General features: G+C 35.4%; 1 protein-coding gene across 1 annotated transcript in view; it reads right to left on the reverse strand.

The window, feature by feature from the left end:
• Positions 1–20,587, reverse strand: part of LOC136039221 (protein capicua homolog) — a gene marked incomplete in the record, with an annotated part of 223,751 nt that overhangs the window by 38,242 nt on the left and 164,922 nt on the right. Inside the window, 1 exon segment of the mRNA XM_065722753.1 lies at positions 13,990–14,219. Within this exon segment, the coding sequence (XP_065578825.1) occupies positions 13,990–14,219 (230 nt within the window).

Genomic DNA, 20,587 nt, shown 5'->3' on the forward strand with positions numbered 1-20,587 from the left:
ATAAAGTGACCTTTCGAATCCTCCATGTTCCAGACCCATACTTGGCCACTACCATTTCCATGGCTTACAATAGTCAAACATGGGAATACTCTCCATATAAAGCAACCCTTCGAATCGCCCATGTTCTAGGCAGATACTTGGCCACTATTATTTTTACGGTTTACAATATTTTAACATTGGAATATATTCAACACAAAGCGACCTTTCGAATCGACCATGCTTCAGGCTCAAACTTGACCCCTATCATTTTATGGTTTACAATACGTTAATGGTGGATTACCTTTAATAAACAGTGCCCTTTCAAAGTGCAATGTTCCAGATTCATATTTGACCAATGGCATTTCCATGGTTTACAATACTCTAATATTATAATACATTCATTACAGAGAACTAAAAATGAAAACAACCTTCCTAGAGACAGACCTTTTCAAAACAACCAATGAAGTCTTCTCCTGATTATTTCTAAGGAGAAGGTTTATCAAAAGAATTTACCTCACCTAAGAGAACTAGCCCTTACTAACTTTCCCTAACTTGCCAAGAAAATGTATCCTAAATTTCAAAGAGCCTTTCAACAACAAACAAACTAATATGCTAAGAAACCAAACTGGAGATATATCTTTCTAAAACAACCGAACAAATCAGCGCAATTATACTAAAGCGATAATTTGCTTTTAAAAGTCAATAGAAAAATTGCCCATATTTTCCAGTTCAAGTCGCATAAAAACAATTCTATCGGAGGTTTCGAATAGAAAAAAATACCCAGGTTCAATACATTCAAAAATTACCAAGGTAATTACCACATATTACCAGAAATTACCAAGGTAATTAACTAAAAAATTATCGAAGTTCAAATTACTAAGGTAATTTTTTCTAAAAAAAAAAAAAACCCAGATAAATCAACTAGACGCTCACTACAAAGGACATTTACCCTTAAACTTGCCCTTAAACCTTTAATTACCCTTTAATTATTTACTATTTAATAACTTAATTATTTAATAATTTACCCTTAAACCGTACATTCAAGATACCTTTCTAAAACGAACAAATCAACCATACAGTCGCAACAGAGAAAATTTGCCAACGCTCAATGTATACAACTTAAAGTAGAAAGGAAAGAGGTAACACTAGTTTGATCGGGAGGGAAAATGTCCTAGTTCCCGATTCAAGATCAATAGCACAGTCCTTGTTTTCAAGGACAAAACATAAAAGCCACGAAAAAAAGTTACTCCACTAGAATATTTTGCTTTTAACTCGCCATTTCAATTATAAATAAAATAGTCAAAATTCTTCGCACGCTATATTATAAAGCCAATAAGTTTCTTCTTCCTTTCATATATCGCCAAACACAGAAGGATTTAAGGACATCTAAAAGTAGAAAGGAAAGAGGAAACAAAAGTTTACGAAAGAGAAAAAATGTCCTAGCTTCTTTTCGTATTGATTCAAGATCACTAACGTAGTCCTTGGTTTCAAAGCCAAGGACACAAAAACAGAAATTCTTCGCACCATATATTATAAAACCCGACATTTTTCTCTTGCTTTCATATATCACCAAAACACAGAAGAATTTAGGGACGCCTAAGAGTAGGAAGGAAGGAGAAAACAAAAATTTATGAAAGAGCGAAAATCCTAGTTTCCTTTCGTATTGATCCAAGATCAATAACATAGTCCTATATTTTAAAGCCATAAACATAAAACAAGAAACTTTCCGCACCATATATTATTAAACCCGACATATTTCTCTTGCTTTCATATATTTATTATTATTTATTTATTTTCTTTATTTCCCTCAAAAAATGAGGAGTAGGCTACAATACAAATATAAAGAAAAGACAAATGATAACGCTTACAATAAAAAATATAAAAAATTGACCAAACACTTAAAAAGAGAAAAAAGGGATACAAAAACACTTGCTAAATAATTTAGCCTGTAATATCACCAAAACATAGAAGAATTTAGGGACAACTAAGAGTAGGAAGGAAGGAGAGAAAACAAAAATTTATGAAAGAGAGAAAATCGTAGTTTCCTTTCAGTATTGACGGTAAACAGTATACAGTACGTCGCACTGTATCACAAATATCAACTATGAAAAAACAAAATATTGTGCACACCATTTAGTAAGTCCCATTTTAGATGGAGTCACCTAACAAGAAAAGTTAAGGCCGTGATTAAGTGAACTGATGGAACTTGAAAATACCATGTTAAAATTGAAAATTTATATTTAAAAAGTACTCAAGTATTCATTGGCGGAAGATACCGCTTTTAATATCAGGCCGTAGCTTCTTGAAGATGCTACAAAATGTTTGTTAGGATTTTGCTCTATTTCCTCTATTTGCTTAAAAATCTAACTCTTTTACACAAGTGTACTCTATGAAGGATATTGCTTTTAGAACAAAATCGGTACTATCAAGAGCAGAAGACAATAACCTGATTGCAACCATTTTTCGATGTATTTTCCTGTTTTCGAACAGTCCCATAGAATATTGTCAGCTACCTGAAATTTTTACAAGTTTTTTGCCCGAAAGAATCGTTTCAGATCGCCCTAGAGACCAAATTGACAAGCTGGTATAATTAACCTGAAATTTCAGCCAATAAATAAGTGCCATTAGAAGGGCTTTTGACAATTGACGGTCTCTAGAGAATTGAGAGACAGAAGGTTACCCCAATTCCAATTCTAAACCTCGATGTTTTTAAGTTCACTTAATCACGGCCTTGAGAGGTATGTATGCATTACAAAAACTGACAATTTTCCTATTCCTTTCATTTTTATGGCACTTGGTATTAACCAAGTGACATATAGCAATCGCAAATTCTGTCTGTCTGTCAGTCCCGGTTTTGCTACTTTAGGCACTTCCAGGTAAGCTAGGACGATGAAATTTGGCAGGCGTATCAGGGACCGGACCAGATTAAACTAGAAATAGTCATATTCCCGATTTGACAATCTGGGCGGGGGAGTGGGGGGCCCGTTAATTTGGAAGAAATAGAAAAATTGAAGTTTTTTTTACTTACGAACGGTTGATCAGATCTCAATGAAATTTGATGTTTGGAAGGATATCGTGTCTGAGATCTGTTATTTTAAATCCCGACCGGATCTGGTGACATTGGGGGGGAGTTGGGAGGGGGTAACCGAAAATCATGGAAAACACTTAGAGTGGAGGGATCAGGATGAAACTTGATGGGAAAAATAAGCACAAGTCCTAGATACATGATTGACATAACCGGAACGGATCCGCTCTCTTTGGGGTAGTTGGGGGGGGAGGGGTAATTCTGAAAAATTAGAAAAAAATGAGGTATTTTTAACTTACGAGCGGGTGATCGGATCTCAATGAAATTTGATAGTTAGAAGGTTATCGTGTCTCAGAGCTCTTATTTTAAATCCCGAACAGATCTGGTGACATTGAGGGGGAAGCTAAAACTTGGAAAACACTAAGAGTGGAGGGATCAAGATGAAATTTGGTGGGAAAAACAAGCACAATTCCTAGATACATGATTGACATAACTGGAACGGATCCGCTCTGTTTGGGGTAGTTGGGGGGGGGGGGGGTTAATTCTGAAAAATTAGAAAAAAATGTGGCATTTTTAACTTACAAAAAGGTGATCGGGTCTCAATGAAGTTTGATGTTTAGAAGGATATCGTGTCTCAGAGCTCTTGTTTTAAACCCCGATTAGATCTGGTGACATTGGGGGGGGGAGAGTTGGGAGGGGGAAACCTAAAACTTGGAAAAGGCTTAGAGTGGAGGGATCGGGATGAAACTTGGTGGGAAAAATAAGCGCAAGTCGTAGATACATGACTGACATAACCTGAGCGAATCCGCTCTCTTTGGGATAGTTGGGGGGGGGGTTAATTCTGAAAAATTAGAAAAAATGAGGTATTTTTAACTTACGAATGGATGATCGGATCTCAAAGAAATTTGATATTTAGAAGAATATCATGTCTCAGAGCTCTTATTTTAAATCTCGAACAGATCTGGTGACATTGGGGGGAGAGTTGGGAGGGGGAAACCTAAAAGTTGGAAATAACTTAGAGTGGAGGGATCGGGATGAGACGTTTAGAGTGGAGGGATCGGGATGAGACTTGGTGGGCAAAGTGAGCACAAGTCGTAGATACATGATTGACATAACCGGAGCGGATTTGATCTCTTTGGGGTAGTTGGGGGGGGGGGGGTTGATTCTGAAAAATTAGAAAACACGGGGAGGGGAGTTGGGAGGGGGAAACCTAAAACATGGAAAACACTTAGTGTGGAGGGATCGGGATGAAACTGGGTGGGAAAAATAAGCACAAGTCCTAGATACATGATTGACATAACTCGAACGGATCCGCTCTCTTTGGGGGAGTTATGGGGGGGGGGGGTTAATCCTTAAAAATTAGAAAAAATAAGGCATTTTTAACTTATGAACGGGTTATCGGATCTCAATGAAATTTGATATTTAGAAGGATATCGTGTCTCAGAGCTCTTATTTTAAATACAGACCGGATCTGGTGACGTGGATGAGGGAGGGTGGAGTTGGGGGGGAACCTAAAACTTGGAAAACATTTAGAGTGAAGGGATCGGGATGAAACTTGGTGGGGAAAATAACCACAAGTCTTAGATACCCGATTGACATAACCGGAACGGATCCGCTTTCTTTGGGGTAGTTGGGGGGGGGGTTAATTCTGAAAAATTAGAAAAAAATGTGGCATTTTTAACTTACAAAAAGGTGATCGGGTCTCAATGAAGTTTGATGTTTAGAAGGATATCGTGTCTCAGAGCTCTTATTTTAAACCCCGATTAGATCTGGTGACATTGGGGGGGGGAGAGTTGGGAGGGGGAAACCTAAAACTTGGAAAAGGCTTAGAGTGGAGGGATTGGGATGAAACTTGGTGGGAAAAATAAGCGCAAGTCGTAGATACATGACTGACATAACCTGAGCGAATCCGCTCTCTTTGGGATAGTTGGGGGGGGGGGTTAATTCTGAAAAATTAGAAAAAATGAGGTATTTTTAACTTACGAATGGATGATCGGATCTCAAAGAAATTTGATATTTAGAAGAATATCATGTCTCAGAGCTCTTATTTTAAATCTCGAACAGATCTGGTGACATTGGGGGGAGAGTTGGGAGGGGGAAACCTAAAAGTTGGAAATAACTTAGAGTGGAGGGATCGGGATGAGACGTTTAGAGTGGAGGGATCGGGATGAGACTTGGTGGGCAAAGTGAGCACAAGTCGTAGATACATGATTGACATAACCGGAGCGGATTTGATCTCTTTGGGGTAGTTGGGGGGGGGGGTTGATTCTGAAAAATTAGAAAACACGGGGAGGGCAGTTGGGAGGGGGAAACCTAAAACATGGAAAACACTTAGTGTGGAGGGATCGGGATGAAACTTGGTGGGAAAAATAAGCACAAGTCCTAGATACATGATTGACATAACTCGAACGGATCCGCTCTCTTTGGGGGAGTTATGGGGGGGGGGGGGGGGGTTAATCCTGAAAAATTAGAAAAAATAAGGCATTTTTAACTTATGAACGGGTTATCGGATCTCAATGAAATTTGATATTTAGAAGGATATCGTGTCTCAGAGCTCTTATTTTAAATACAGACCGGATCTGGTGACGTGGATGAGGGAGGGTGGAGTTGGGGGGGAACCTAAAACTTGGAAAACATTTAGAGTGAAGGGATCGGGATGAAACTTGGTGGGAAAAATAACCACAAGTCTTAGATACCCGATTGACATAACCGGAACGGATCCACTTTCTTTGGGGTAGTTGGGGGGGGGTAATTCTGAAAAATTAGAAAAAATGAGGTATTTTAACTTACGAACGGGTGATCGGATCTCAATGAAATTTGATATTTAGAAGGATATCGTGTCTCAAAGCTCTTTTTTAAGTCCCGACCGGATCTGGTGACATTGGGGGGATTTTGGTGTGGGGGATCCTAAAATCATAGAAAACGCTTAGATTGGAGGGATCGGGATGAAACTTGGTAGGAAAAATAAGCAGAAGTCTTAGATACTTGATTTACATAATTGAAACGGATCCGCTCTATTGGGGGGGGGGGGAGTTAATTATGAAAATTAGAAAAAATGACGTATTTTTAACTTATGAAGGAGTGATCGGATCATCATGAAACTTCAAATTTAGAAGGACCTCGTGACTCAGATCTCTTATTTTAAATCTCAACCAGATCCAGCGTAATTGGGGGGGGGGGGGGTTGAGGGGAACCGGGAATCTTAGAAAATACTTAAAGCGGTGAGATCAGGATGAAACTGGATGGGAAGAATATAAACCTGTCTAAGACACATGACTGACATAATCGGACCGGATCTGCTCTCTTTGGTGGAGTTGGGGGGGGGGGGGGGTAATTTTGAAAATTAAGGTATTTGTAACTTACGTAAGGGTGACTAGATCTTAATGAAATTTGATATTTAGAAGGGTCTTGCACTTTAAAGCTCTAATTTTAAATTCAGACCAGATCCTGTGACATTGGGGGGAATTGGAGGGGAAAACCAGAATTCTTGGAAAACGTGAAAATTGGGGTATATTTATTTTACGAATGGGTGATCGGATTTTAATAAAATTTGATATTTAGAAGAAATTCATGTCTCAGAGCTCTTATTTCAAATCCCGACCAGATCTTTTGACATTGGAGGGGCTCTCTTTGGGGGAGTTGGGGAGAGGTGTTCTGTGATTTGGCGAGTTTGGTGCTTCTGGACGTGCTAGGACGATGAAAGTTGTAGGCGTGTCAGGGAGCTGCACAAATTGACTTGATAAAGTCGTTTTCCCAGATTCGACCATCTGGGGGGCTAAAAGGAGAGGAAAAATTAGAAAAAACTAGTTATTTATAACATACGAGTGGGTGATCGGATCTTAATGAATTTTGATATTTAGATGGACATCGTGACACACAGCTTTATTTTAAATCCTGACCGGCATTAAGCCTCTTATTTTCCTATTAAATCAATCTATTGATTCATAGAATTTTGCTAGAGCTCATACCATATGATCTCTTGGCTCTTAGCTCTTCTTGCCGCGTCACAAGTGCCATATGAGCTCTTAGCTCTTGTTCTTATTTCTTAACAAAATAAAAGCAGGATTTGTCGAGAAGACAAAAGTAAAAGCAGGAAAAGGCAGGAAAAGAGAAGAAAAACCAGGATTTGATGAGAAGACAAAAGTAAAAGCATGAAAAGAGAAGGAAAAGCAGGATTTGATGAGAAGACAAAAGTAAAAGCAGGAAAAAGCGGACAAAGAGAAGAAAAAGCAGGATTTAATGAGAAGACAAAAGTAAAAGCAGGAAAAGAGAAGAAAAAACAGGATTTGATGAGAAGACAAAAGTAAAAGCAGGAAAACAGAAGAAAAATCAGGATTTGACGAGAAGACAAAATTAATAACAGACAAAGAGATGAAACTCACTGTAAAATTATAGTAACGCAAAAAAAAAAAAAAATGATTTGAGCAGACCATTGCGAGGGCAACAGATTTATCTGGGTACCAAGCACTGTCCCAGCAAACTGTAAATTCTGTTTTTTCCATGCTAGGATAGAAAAGAAAACAAAATAGGAAATAAAATAACAAAAAGAAAAAAGGAAGAAAATTACGCATCGCGAAAAAAGTAGAAAGAAAATAAGGACATTTAAGTTGAAGGGTGAACACAGAAATTCTTTGGTAATTGTCTGCGCAACAACGATTGAAAAAAAAGCAAAAAAAAATGCTGCTTTTCTCAAGGAAGTTTTTTAGAAAAAAAGTAGTTTCCAATTATAGTATCGGCTAATTTTCAACATTTCAATACTGATAACCATAAATGAAAGAAGAAAGCAAAACACATCCAAAAGGAAAAGAATCTAAGCTTTATTCTTAGTAGATCCAGAACTTTGGAATTAGAAAAATTGAACTGAAATTATAAAGTTGATATTCCATATTCCATCTTTGACTTCCAAATCTACTTTTGAAAAAAAAATACTCATTTTCCAGCTCCAAAGGGCCCAAGCAACACTGCCGGCTTTTAGGCCCACGAGTACCCCCCTAGAAGGTCAAACGTTGCACTTACTACAGGGTCAGGAGGGCGTTAAATACCTACAGAGACACTAAATCTTATCGGTACCTTCTTCCCTCAGCATAAATTCTGAACCCGTCCTTGGGCCCAACACATTTCTTTTACATTAAGTCCCCCTTGGTCAAGGGAAATTAGGGCTATAAGCTTTAAATTGATTAAAGGGCAAAAATCGGTTTCCTGGAAAATTCCCATTTCTGGGAAATTTTCGACCCAATTGGAAAACAAATTGTAGGCCCTTTTATGGCTTTTATTTTGGAAAGGGGGCCGTGTCCCACAACCATAAAATTTTTCCCATTCGTCATTTTTCCAATAAATTTATAAAAAAACAAACAAACCGTTACTTTATCCCCACCGCCTTTGCCACAATAGACATATGTCATACCATGGTATGCATACTACCCATCCTAAATATCCAGGGTTGGCTCCCCATGATGCTCAGTTTATCATGAAAATTTGAGCTGTTCATACGACACTTCAATAAATGATACTTCATGGTCTTCCATGAATAGTCTCTATGTTCTAGACCCAGTCATAACTACCATTTGAGCACCGCTTGGTTTCGACCTAAAACTACCTCGATAATAGACAACCTAATGGAGTAGATTTAGTAAGGAATCTTTAAAAAAACCTGCCATTATTTGTGGCTTCATCACATAGAATGGAGCACCAAAGAAAGTTGGCGCTGATATAATGGAATTCAGGGATCTAATGCCCTTTTAATTTAACGCCCAGCTTGCCATTTGACGATATCAGTACATTCGTGACGGTCGTTTAGTTTTAATAGGGCACCCATTTTAAATCGATTATCCTATAAACGCCTTAAATAGCTCTAATGGAGGGTAAGTTATCCTTTACTGGAAATGAAACATATCTAAAAGAATCTATTTTTTTTTTTTTGAGGCTACTATGATAGGCACCACTGTGTGGAATTTCTTCTTCTTCTGCATAATTTTTGATCACTTTAAATCCATCGCTTGATTTAGCTCCTCCTACGCTTGGTGGCCCATACTATAGCAAATTCCAGATTTAATCACCATAAAATGTGATCCAATCTGATACTTTTGGTAAAAGTGTAGCCAAAACCAGGTATTTTGAAAGAAGTACTGAAATTAAACTAAAAATTAATACCAAAATTGGCAGAGTAAGAAAAAAATCTTATAAAAATTGTCTCTGTCAGGAATTGAACCTACGACCTATGAAGGTAATTACCAACAACATATCCTCTGCGCTATGCAGGCTTTTAAGGATACTCCCCCCCCCCAGATGATTGAATCGGGGAAGCGCCTATTTCTAATTTAGTCTGGTCCGGTTCCTAATACGCCTACCAACTTTCATCGCTCTAGCTTATTTGGAAGTGCCTGAACAAGCAAAACAAGGACCGACGAGCAAGTTCATAAAAAAAGCAGAACGTCCATGCGTATTTGACACTTCCATACTCTTGACAAATACTTCTACTACCATACTTCTTCCGTCTTTATACTGAAGTTTAAGTTGGCTTTTTGAACTGAACAATCTAACTACTAAAGTAATGAAACTAAATCGGCACATTCAGAATGTAAATATACAACTTCATCCTACGTAATATCTTACTCGTTTTACGTTTTGCTACTTGTGAGATAATTTTTGTTCGCTTAAGTTGATATATCACTGTTTACTTAAAAAAGAACTCAACCTCATAACAAAATCGCAAAACGCGATGTGTATTATCGTTCTTTGTACAGATTTAAAATCGGAAAGCAACTTCCTAAATTTTGACAGACGTGTCAATTCCCACTGCCTTTCACGAGAAATTTCAAGCGACTTCCATTTTCCAAACGGCTTTCAACAAACGATCATAAAAGTTTTTCCCCAAGAGAGGAAAATTTGATTTTCAGTAAAGAAGAAATGGCACCCTGGTCTTTAGCAGGGATTCAGAGATAAAAAGAGACTGTGCCATACTCATTTATTGTACTTTATAATCATGAAGAGTTCGACGTTACATTTGGTTGAATTTCTATTTAACTCGACAGTAAAGACACCCTTAAACTCTAGCAAAAAGTATGAATAAAACACAATATGTGATCGAGAGCCCCCCCCCCCTATTCTTAACGTAAAAGAAGCGGTCTTTTTGAACTGAACAGTGTAACTTATTAAACAGCGAACTTAAATAAGCATATTCAGCATGTAAATATATCATTTCATCCTTGGTAGTTTGTTCGTTTTTTTTTTAGCAATTTGGTTCGTTTTAAGTTTTTCTTCTTATATGAGTTAATTTTTGCTCGCTAAAGTTTAAACATCACACTTTCCTTTTTTTAAATCAACTCCTTAATACCATCACAAAAAGGCATTCTTTCACATGTATTTAAAAATCGGGAAGCAGCTTTCTAAGTTTTGAGAGACGTAACAATTCCCACTACCTTTCAAGAGGAATTTGGACAGCTTTCCAATTCCCGAACGACTTTCAACATACAGCTTTAAATACTTTTTTGCCGCAGAGGGGAAGTAGTAAAAAGAAGAAATACGAAAATGAACACGACAACAATACCACGACGAGATTGAATTAAGCTAGAAGCTTTTCTGATAATTCTAAAGAGTTGACTCTATTCAAATCGAAATTCATTTAAATATTTTAAGCAAGGGAATTTTCTCGAAGTGAATTTTAATTGAGATTAATATTTTTACTACTACTAATAACAACTCTCCGCAGCACCAAACCGCCTGAGGCCAACACAGCTACGCACACTCCTCCTCCATCCCAAGCTATTCAAAGCCCCCCTCTTCCAATCCTACCACGAAGTTCCCATTTCCGTTAAATCTTTCTTTATGACATCTTTTCACCCCAACCGCGGAAGACCTGCTTTCCGTTTTGCCTTAGACGGTTGGCCGAAAAGGACAATCTTCGGCAAGAAGAGCAATCTCGATATTTATTTTTTCAACTTAATATTTCAATTTTTAATTTATCTAATTATGATTAAATGAAGAAAAAAGAAAAAATAATGCAAGAAATTAATAAAACGAAAAACCTATTTAATTTTATCAATTTGATTTACTTTTTTAATTTTGCGAATTTTAATAGAAATCGGTACTTTCTGGATTAATCGTCTCCTTCCATTACACACTACAAATACACGTACACCCACCCTTACTTTCAAGATGTACAAACTTTGAGGAGGATGGAATTAGGTCATTTTTCCGGTAGTCTAGTGCCTTGAAATTTTTGGTTTAAGTTCAAATTTTTAAGTTTTCCTTTGATAAAGACACTCGATTAACAGTGGACGGTTCTAACATATTCCTCCACCCGCCTACGCAGAAGAAAGGTCATTCAACCGTTATTTTCATTTAAAGTTAATTCAGGTTTTATTAGCAACTACGACTTCCTTGATGGTCCCAGGATGAAGCACCTTGAACGAGCCTGAGGAGGGCGGGGTATCGACCTAATCCTCTCCCCCTATTCAAACTTAAGGCTTTGATGATAGAAGGTTCAGGAATAAATTTTCGACAAGAAGCTAACCCTCAAAATATTAACATCGACACATCTGGGTCAAGAACTGTATTCTTTTAAACACTGGATACAGTTTTTTCTATGTGATATTACCAAACTTCCTTCTGGACCGATCTTAGTATTTTCTAGTGAATTCAGATATAATTCGACGGTTTCCACAGAAAAAAAGAAGATAGAACTAAAATAAAATAGAAACAAGCTAAATCAGAAGAAAAATTTATCTTTGGATTATCTCATTTTTTTCTTTGATTGTTGTTCTTTGACATTATCTCTACTATGACAGTTGTTGTTGTTTAGAACAATCCAAACAACAAATTACAAGGGTGTTGCTTGTGCTAAGAAAAAATTGCCAAATTGCTTGATAAATTTGGCAATTAAAATTAACCAAAGCAACTAATTTTCCAAAATTGGCGAATAAAAGCTGAGGTTTACGAGATTTTTTGAGGTTTACTTTCGTAAAGACCAATTACAAATCTGCCTTCATTCGACAAAATCTAAAGATCGGATGTTCAAGATGAATCATTAGCTGTAATTAAAATAAAAACGATAACTGAATGATAACTTAATTAATTTAATTTATTTAAGTTAATTGATCAGTTTTTATTTAATAAAAAAAATAATCCTAATTAATTAGTTTGATCTTAATCAATTTAATCTCAATTAATTGATTTAAATTGATAACTTGACGGATAGCTTAATTGATAATTTAATAAAAACCCACAAAATATGTATTTTTAGGTAGGTACGTTTTATCAGCATAATATTGTTTTGTTCTACGAAGGATTTCAGATCAATCTTGCGTGGAGGGCCCCTTATCATCCCAGTGAAAAAGGTTCTTCTCTTTCAAACAAACACAACTTAGGAACAACAGCAAAATTTTTCCAAGACAGTGGAATCAACAAAAAATCACAATAAAATTAACAAATGTTTGCACAAAAAATTATCTGTATGTAGTCTTCACTAATAATTTTGAAATCACAAATTTCTTAAGCTCCAGTAAAGATAAAACTCCAGTTACTCGCCGAAGAGGGTTTATCAAAGACCATGCGACTGTGGCAATTACTACGTTGGTAGAACCCATCAGAATCTAGAAAAACGGCAACACCAGCATAAAGAAGACATGCAGACAAAGCATTAATTCCTAATAGTTCTAATAGCTCCTTTGATTCTACTTTAGCTTGGCATATATTTAATAATCCCTCTCACACAATACTTTTTGAAAACTCTTCTATCATTAGTAATCATTTGGAGATAAAACAGGTAGCTCGGGAATCAATCGTATTTCTTCTCAAGATAAATAATAATAATTCTTAAAATAGGGACTTGGGGGGGTATCCACTAAATCCTTTATGCTCAAATTTAAGTAAAAACCTTCTAACAAAACATTTTATTAAACCAATTTATAATAGTATTGAACCCGTTAGAAAAAGGCCTTTGAGGCAAGCTGCCAAAAAAGCAAGACTGGCTTTGAAAACTTGTATTTAATTTTTTTTTTCTGTTTTGTTTGAATGGATTTAACATCTCACATCATTTTATTTATCAGTCCTGCTTGAACTTCGTTGAAGTAAGGATGCTAGGTCTGTTTTAAGAAGTTTTTAAAACATTTTTAATTTTAATTTTCACATTTTAAAGTAAGTTTTTATATATATTCATTTTTTTTCTGGTGTTGTGCAGAAGACGGCCCTTGGACATAGGGGCCGAAATATCCACTCAATTGAATTCCACTGTTTTATAAAAATTTTCCTATAGTTCCTAAGTTGTGTTTGTTTGATATGGAAAGGCAGTGTAGTCTTCGTCGCTATTTTCTCCTCTTTCCAGTTTAAGTTGCAACTTTATGGGAGGGGACAAAACGGTGAACATTGAAGAGAATGGTGGGGAGGAGCTTGTGCAACTCCGTTGTCCTCAGGTGGTTTAGTGCTGCAATGAGATGTAAGTAGCAGTAGTAAATCGTACATGGCTTAATTGATGAAAATATAATTGGTAATCGATGACATAATGAGAATGAAAGTACAGAGTAAGATATGAAAGATGAGAGTGAAGAACAATTAAAGAAACAGACATTGTCAGAATACTCAGAGGACAGCAATCTCCCTTCATCCACACCTCTTTACGCTAACGTCGTTTTACTGATTTGTGCTCCACTAAAAGCTTATTAGAATGTTGTAATTATAGGCTTATTTTAGGATTCTTTTCATATATATATACATATATATATATATATACATATATATATACATATGTATATATATATTTTATATTTATTTATATATATATATATATATATATATATATATATATATATATATATATATACATATATATATATATATATATATATGTATATATATATTTTATATATATATATATATATATATATATATATATATATATATATATATATATATATATATATATATATATATATATATATATATATATCTTAAGCTTTTATTTTCTTAAGTTTTAAGAAAAGATAACAAACCTGCTATCCCTTTCGGTGATTGTAGAGTAGGTTGAACAACCGCAACTGATCTATGAGCTACGTGACCGTTGAGCCGTCCATGGCTTAAATTGTAGGTAGTTTTAGGGGATGTTGGCATCAGCTTGAAGGCACTACCTGCTGACTGAAAATTATGGCTTCCAGATGACAAATAGCCAGGACCCACATGGTCAGGGTAGTCTCTGCTCCCGTCATCAAAACGAAGGCCTTGCCTAAAGAAAAAATGGGCCGGAGTTATTCAGAGCTATGTCACCTGATATGTTTGACAGGTTGTCAGCAAACTGGTGAAAGAATTTTCTATCCTTTTTATGGTTTTTATTCTCTTTTATTGTATATTTTGTCATTTCGTTGAATTTGTCAATGTTATATTGTCGATGTCATACTAGTTTGTCAGATTCTCTTATTTATCAAATTTAGTTCTGTACAGAAAAAAAATGTAGAATTTTTACTGTTATTTCCACTGGACAAAATGACTGAATAGTATTGGGAGTGGCAGACTGCTGCCTCTCTTAAGGCGAATTTTGCCATAGTTGGCATTTTGCCAAGTAAAATTTGTTAATGTTATATTATTTTTCATATCATCATATAGTCATATTAGTTAAATGTCGTTTCTACAAGAAAGAATAATAGAATTGCTGTTGTCATGGTCACTGAATATATAACTGGATGGTATTGGAAGTGACAGACTGACAGAAGAATGTTTTATTATCTTTGTTTTTTATTCTCTCTAATAGTATATTTTTCATATTGTCAGTTTGTCAATATCATATTGTCCATGCCATTTTATTTGTCAAATTTCAAATCTACTAGAAAGAATAATAGGATTTCAAACGTTATTTTCACTGGCCGCATTTGGATGGTTTTGATGGGTGGCAGGCTGTCGGAAGAATGTTCTATTCTTTTTTTAATATCTTCTGTAGTTTTTTCTGTCATGAATCCAGGCGGAGGGAGGGGGGAAAGTTTGAGCCAATTTTCCAAGTCAAGTGAAAAATGAAAAATCAGGCATATAGTACCATAAAGGCAAAGGGACACTAAAGAAAATCGATCTGTTTCTGATGATGCCTGAATTATGTAGGCCTATCTTATTTTTGCCAAGATTTTTGATGACGGTAAATTTAAGCTGAGGGTAGTTGCGCCCCTGCCCCAAAGCAAATTACACCCCTGGTGTTTATGTGTTATGCTTGCTAATTATATTTATTGCCGGGTTCTGTAAATTCGCTTCTCTGCTAGAACCTGGATATTATTTTTCTTATGAACATTTATTGGAGGACAAAAGAACCTCAAACTTGAAGTACCATAGGCAGTGAATATCTGATTGTTTAAATTGATCAACCATTTACAGTTAAGCAGGTTTTTGGTAGCAGCAAGCATAAAATTACAAAAAGATACATGGGTATAAAACCAGTATAAAATAAGCTAAAAGATTTTGGTCTAAACAGATTAATAGTGTTGCTTTTTGTTGAACGTGTAACAGCGTTGTCAAATTTAATTAATCGGTTTTGCCGATTAGGTTCAACGTGACAACACTAACGAAAATTTGGCACTGCTCTAAAAGCTGCATAATTTTAAAGTAGGCAGGGGACAAAATAGCAGTTTTCAGACAAGGAGATTATAGGGGCAAAATATTTTTATTTTGATGTCCTTCGTACTTCAAAGCACATTAAAGACAGATTCCCTGATAAACCGTTCATGCATGATTATTATAAAATAACGCCAATTTTCCCTGCCTGAGAGCGTACTGAGCATACTAAAACTGTGAAGAATGAAAAAAAAACGCTTGAATTTATGCAGCGGGGATCTGAAGCCTGAGGTCAAGCGAGTATTTCTCAATATACAATCAGTAGGATGCATTACAATGGTATCGAAATTTACGCTCAGTTGTGATAAGTATAACTTGTTTTGGCTTACGGCTGGGAGATTCAGTTGAAACTGTTAGGAACTTGATTTTTTTTTATTTGAAGCAGTTATTTTGTACCCAAGCTTGTAATTGATACAATAATAATTATTTAATCACTCCTAAACATCAGCTACCACAGCACAAAGGTATGGACACTCCTTTGGCAATTACGTATCCAAGTTCAAACCAAGCTGTGGCAACAGCCTAGCATCAATTACAGTATGTTAACATATTTTTTGTTTTTATGAAACAGACTTATTATTGGATTTATGAATTAGTTAATGTGTGCCTCCTCGTTCATGCTCAATGTCGCTTAAAAACCCATAGGGATCGAAAATTGGACTTTTCAGGCTGCAATAGAGTCTACAGGCATCTAAATCTTTGATTACCAATCGTAATCACTTGTCGATCAGGAGTTTTGAGTTATTATTCTATAGGGCTACATATGAAAGTCCCTCTTTTATATCCCTAGCTATGACAATCTCAGCTGTAGTTTTAAACGAGCTGCCGCTCTCAAGATGAAGACCGACCAAATTGTCTGTTAGATCAGACCTAGCGATATCTAGTCGCATAATCAGGGTTGCCACCCCGGTGAAAAAAAAGTTGATTTTTAGTGATTTCCTTCAATAATATAGTGATTTATCTGGTGATTTTATAATTTTTCGTTCAGGGAATATAAAAAAATCACTAATAGTGATAAATCACTAGTGGTGGCAACCCACAGGATAATGCCATTTGACAATGAGTAATGTTCATAAATATATATATTTGACACCATTTGCAGAACACCATTTGCACGGCACAATATATTTGACACCATTATTTGACACCATTTGCATGGCACAATATATTTGACACCATTTGCATGGCACAATATATTTGACACCATTATTTGACACCATTTGCATGGCACAATATATTTGACACCATTTGCATGGCACAATATATTTGACACCATTTGCAGAATCAAGCACCAGACCCGTTACCCTTCCTGATACATATAGAGTCAAAACAGCCTGAATTGACACACATACCGAAGGAGCGTCGAACTTTTCAAACATAATTTGGTACTTGTCTGTTGAACGGAACGCATTCAAGAATTACGCTGTAAAAGGCAGAAGCCGGTTCCTCTTCCTGGATCGGTTATGATTTGCTTTTTTTGAGTGAGAAAACTACGATGCATGAATTTTCGTATTAAATATTTAACATATAGAGGTGATCGGGGGTTACGTTAGGTTGGGTTAGGTTGAGTATTTAATGTAATTCGTTCTGCGTGGCCTGCTTTCCATAATGCTTTGTCGTAGTTTCCACAACTTTGTTTTTAAAATATTGTATTATCATCACGTTTTGGCATATTTCCCTAGAATTAACCTAGCTTCAGTTATTGAGTGGGTTCCGTTTAACAGACAAGCACGCATAATGTCTACCATCTTTTCACGACTCGCTTTCAGATTCAAGAGTGAACCAGTTAAAATTATCGAATGATCACATGGCCCGATACGGAGCTCATTATATAATGTATGGCTCCACATTTGCTCCGTCCCATCCCAATCTATGACAATCCCATACTCAACAGGATACTTAATTTTCTAAGTTCGCCTTTTCGCTTAAGCCTTATCACCTGCATATGTATCCTGCATGTCTGAATTTATCATTACTCCTGAACGACTTTACGTCCATTCACAACATCCCCAGAAAACCCATCTTTGCAAATACCTGAGTCACTTAAATATGACGTAATACCCAATATAACGTCATTTTGCACACAAGGATTTTGAAAATTGTGTTTTAGCACTTATAAAAACATCTGAAGAATAAGAAACCAAATTAATAATATAATTAAATAGCCGAAAAAACGAGGGTAATATGAGCCAGTGGACAGCAAAGAATCGAAAAAGGCAAAAGCAGATATTTCGGCAAGGACTTCCGCCAAACCATCTTCAGTGCAAAAAAAAAGAAGAAAAACTGACCTCGTCAAGTAAAATTCAAAAGGGCAAAAAAAACTGAATCAAACAAACAAAAATCAAGCCAGAATAAACAGAATATAGTTTACAAATTAGATTTGTAACGTCTGTTGTTATATCAAATAAGATGAAATATCTTTTTTTGTTGTTTTCGCTTCTTTTCTGTCCACTGGATAATGTCACCCTCGCTTTGTCGGTTATTTTATTAATTATATATTTTTTCCTGATATTTGTCAAAATAAGAACATAAACCCACTACAACTAGCGCAACAAGGGAAAGTGGGACATGGTGTTAAAGCCCATTCACAAAAAGTGTTTTGTGGCCTAAATGTTCTAAATACTATGGGAAACTGATGAAACATCTGCTTTTGTTGTTTTCGCTTCTTTACTGTCCACTGGCTGATTTTACCCTCGTTTTCTTGGTTATTATATTAATTACTAGCCCCCCGCGCGCGTAAGTCGTTACGCGCCATATTAGTTACGCGCCATTGTAGTTGTGTCCCTATGTCCCACCTGTGAATATAGATAGATATATATATATATATATGTTTTTAACTACGTAAAACTTGCGAATATACAACATTCTTTGCTGTCCCATTGTCTGTGCATATAAATAGATTGTCAGGTTTACCGACTCTTGAACATGCAACATATAATGGTCCATGGGAAAACAATCCGTATTCAGATCTATACCTCATGATTCTAATGATTGCTCTTGAGCTTTGTTGATGGTGATTGCTAATCGACCATTCCCTGAGTCGCCATCGTCATTTATATATCCCCCTGTGCACCCCGGCGTCCCCTTTGTAGCTATGTCCCTGTGTCCCGGTCGTCATTTATATTCCCTGTGTCCCGGTCGTCATTTGTGTCCCGGTGTTCCAGTCTGTGATTTCTCTTTGAGTGTCCCGGGCGTCATTTATATTCCTTGTGTCCCGGTGTCCCGGTCGTCATTTATATCCCCCTGTGCCCCCCGGCGTCCCCATTGTAGTTGTGTCCCTGTGTCCCGGTCGTCATTTATATTCCCTGTGTCCCGGTCGTCATTTGTATCCCGGTGTCCCGGTCTGTATATACATTCGTTTTTTAGTTTTGTTTTTCTCCTTTATTTTTTTCCTTTTTTCTTTTTTAGTTTATTTAGATTTTTAGATTTTTTAGTTTTTTTATTAGTTTTTAGTTTTTTTGTAGTTTTTACCATTTTTTTAGTTTTTTTTTTTTTTTTTTTTACTTATGTCCTGGTCGTCATTTATACTCCCTGTGTCCCGGTCGTCATTTGTGTCTCGGTGCTTTGTTGATTGCTAATTTATATTATATTTATATTTATATTTTTTATATTTATTAATATTTTTTTAGTTTTCTTTTTCTCATATTTTTCAGTTTTTTCCTTTTTTTAGTTTTTTCTTTTTTAGTTTTTAGTTTTTTTTTGTTTTTTACCTTTTTTTAGTTTTTTTAGTTTTTTTTTAGTTTTTTAGCTTTTTTAGTTTTTTTTTAGTTTTTGCCTTTTTTTTAGTTTTTGAGTTTTTTTTAGTTTTTAGTTTTTTACCTTTTTTTAGTTTTTTTTTAGTTTTTTAGCTTTTTTAGTTTTTTTTCTTTTTAGTTTTTTTTGTAGTTTTTACCTTTTTTAGTTTTTTTTCTTCTTTTGTATTAGTGTGAAATAATTCAGACATCATATGCGGACAAACACGACGTCACTCGACAGACAGACAGACAGACATAACCCACAAACAACTTATTTTTTTATATATTTATTCATATTTTTTTAGTTTTCTTTTTCTCTTTTATTTTTCAGTTTTTTCCTTTTTTTTAGTTTTTTTCTTTTTTAGTTTTTAGTTTTTTTTAGTTTTTTAACTTTTTTTAGTTTTTTTTAGTTTTTTTAGTTTTTTAGCTTTTTTAGTTTTTTTATTAGTTTTTATTTTTTTTGTAGTTTTTGCCTTTTTTTATTTTTTTCAGTTTTTTTTTAGTTATTAGATTTTTACCTTTTTTTAGTTTTTTTTAGTTTTTTAGCTTTTTTAGTTTTTTTTTCTTTTTAGTTTTTTTTTGTAGTTTTTACCTTTTTTAGTTTTTTTCTTCTTTTGTATTAGTGTGAAATAATTCAGACGTCATATGCGAACAAACATGACGTCACCTGATCCATCCACAGATCCACACACAGACAACTTATTTTTATATATATAGATATGTTTTTCCCTGATGTTTGTCAAAATAGGAACATAAATTCGCGATTACTAACGTATCGAGAGAAAGTGGGACATGGTGTTCAACCCTTTCACAAAAAGTATTTTCTTGTTTCCTAAATATGTTCTAAATACTACGGAAAACTGTTTATTTTGACTATAGGTTTAATTTACTGGTAATTTTCATTTTTGGTAAACGAAATAAAGAAAGACCCCTGCACGTCTGAGATTTTGTTTTTACAAATATTGAAATTGAGCATTGCAAGTTTTATTTACTTTGTTTTATTCAAGATTTGTTGCAATTCAGCAAGCCAAATTCCATGTCCCTGAACAAAATTCTCGATTTTATAACCCCCCTCCCACCAGGACTGAAGTAATGGATATACTTCTGCCAATAAAAGACAATACAAAACACCTTGCCAGGTATTTATTTTGAAAAAAAAAAATAATTAAGGAAAACTTGTCTTTTCAAGGCAGTGTGAGGCTAGGGCAGCACCATGGAAACACACGAAAATTTGGTTTCCACAAGACACACTAATAAGCTTAAAGCG

The sequence above is a fragment of the Artemia franciscana genome, chromosome 19, assembly GCF_032884065.1.
Source record: "Artemia franciscana chromosome 19, ASM3288406v1, whole genome shotgun sequence".
Classification (NCBI taxonomy): Eukaryota; Metazoa; Arthropoda; class Branchiopoda; order Anostraca; family Artemiidae; genus Artemia; species Artemia franciscana.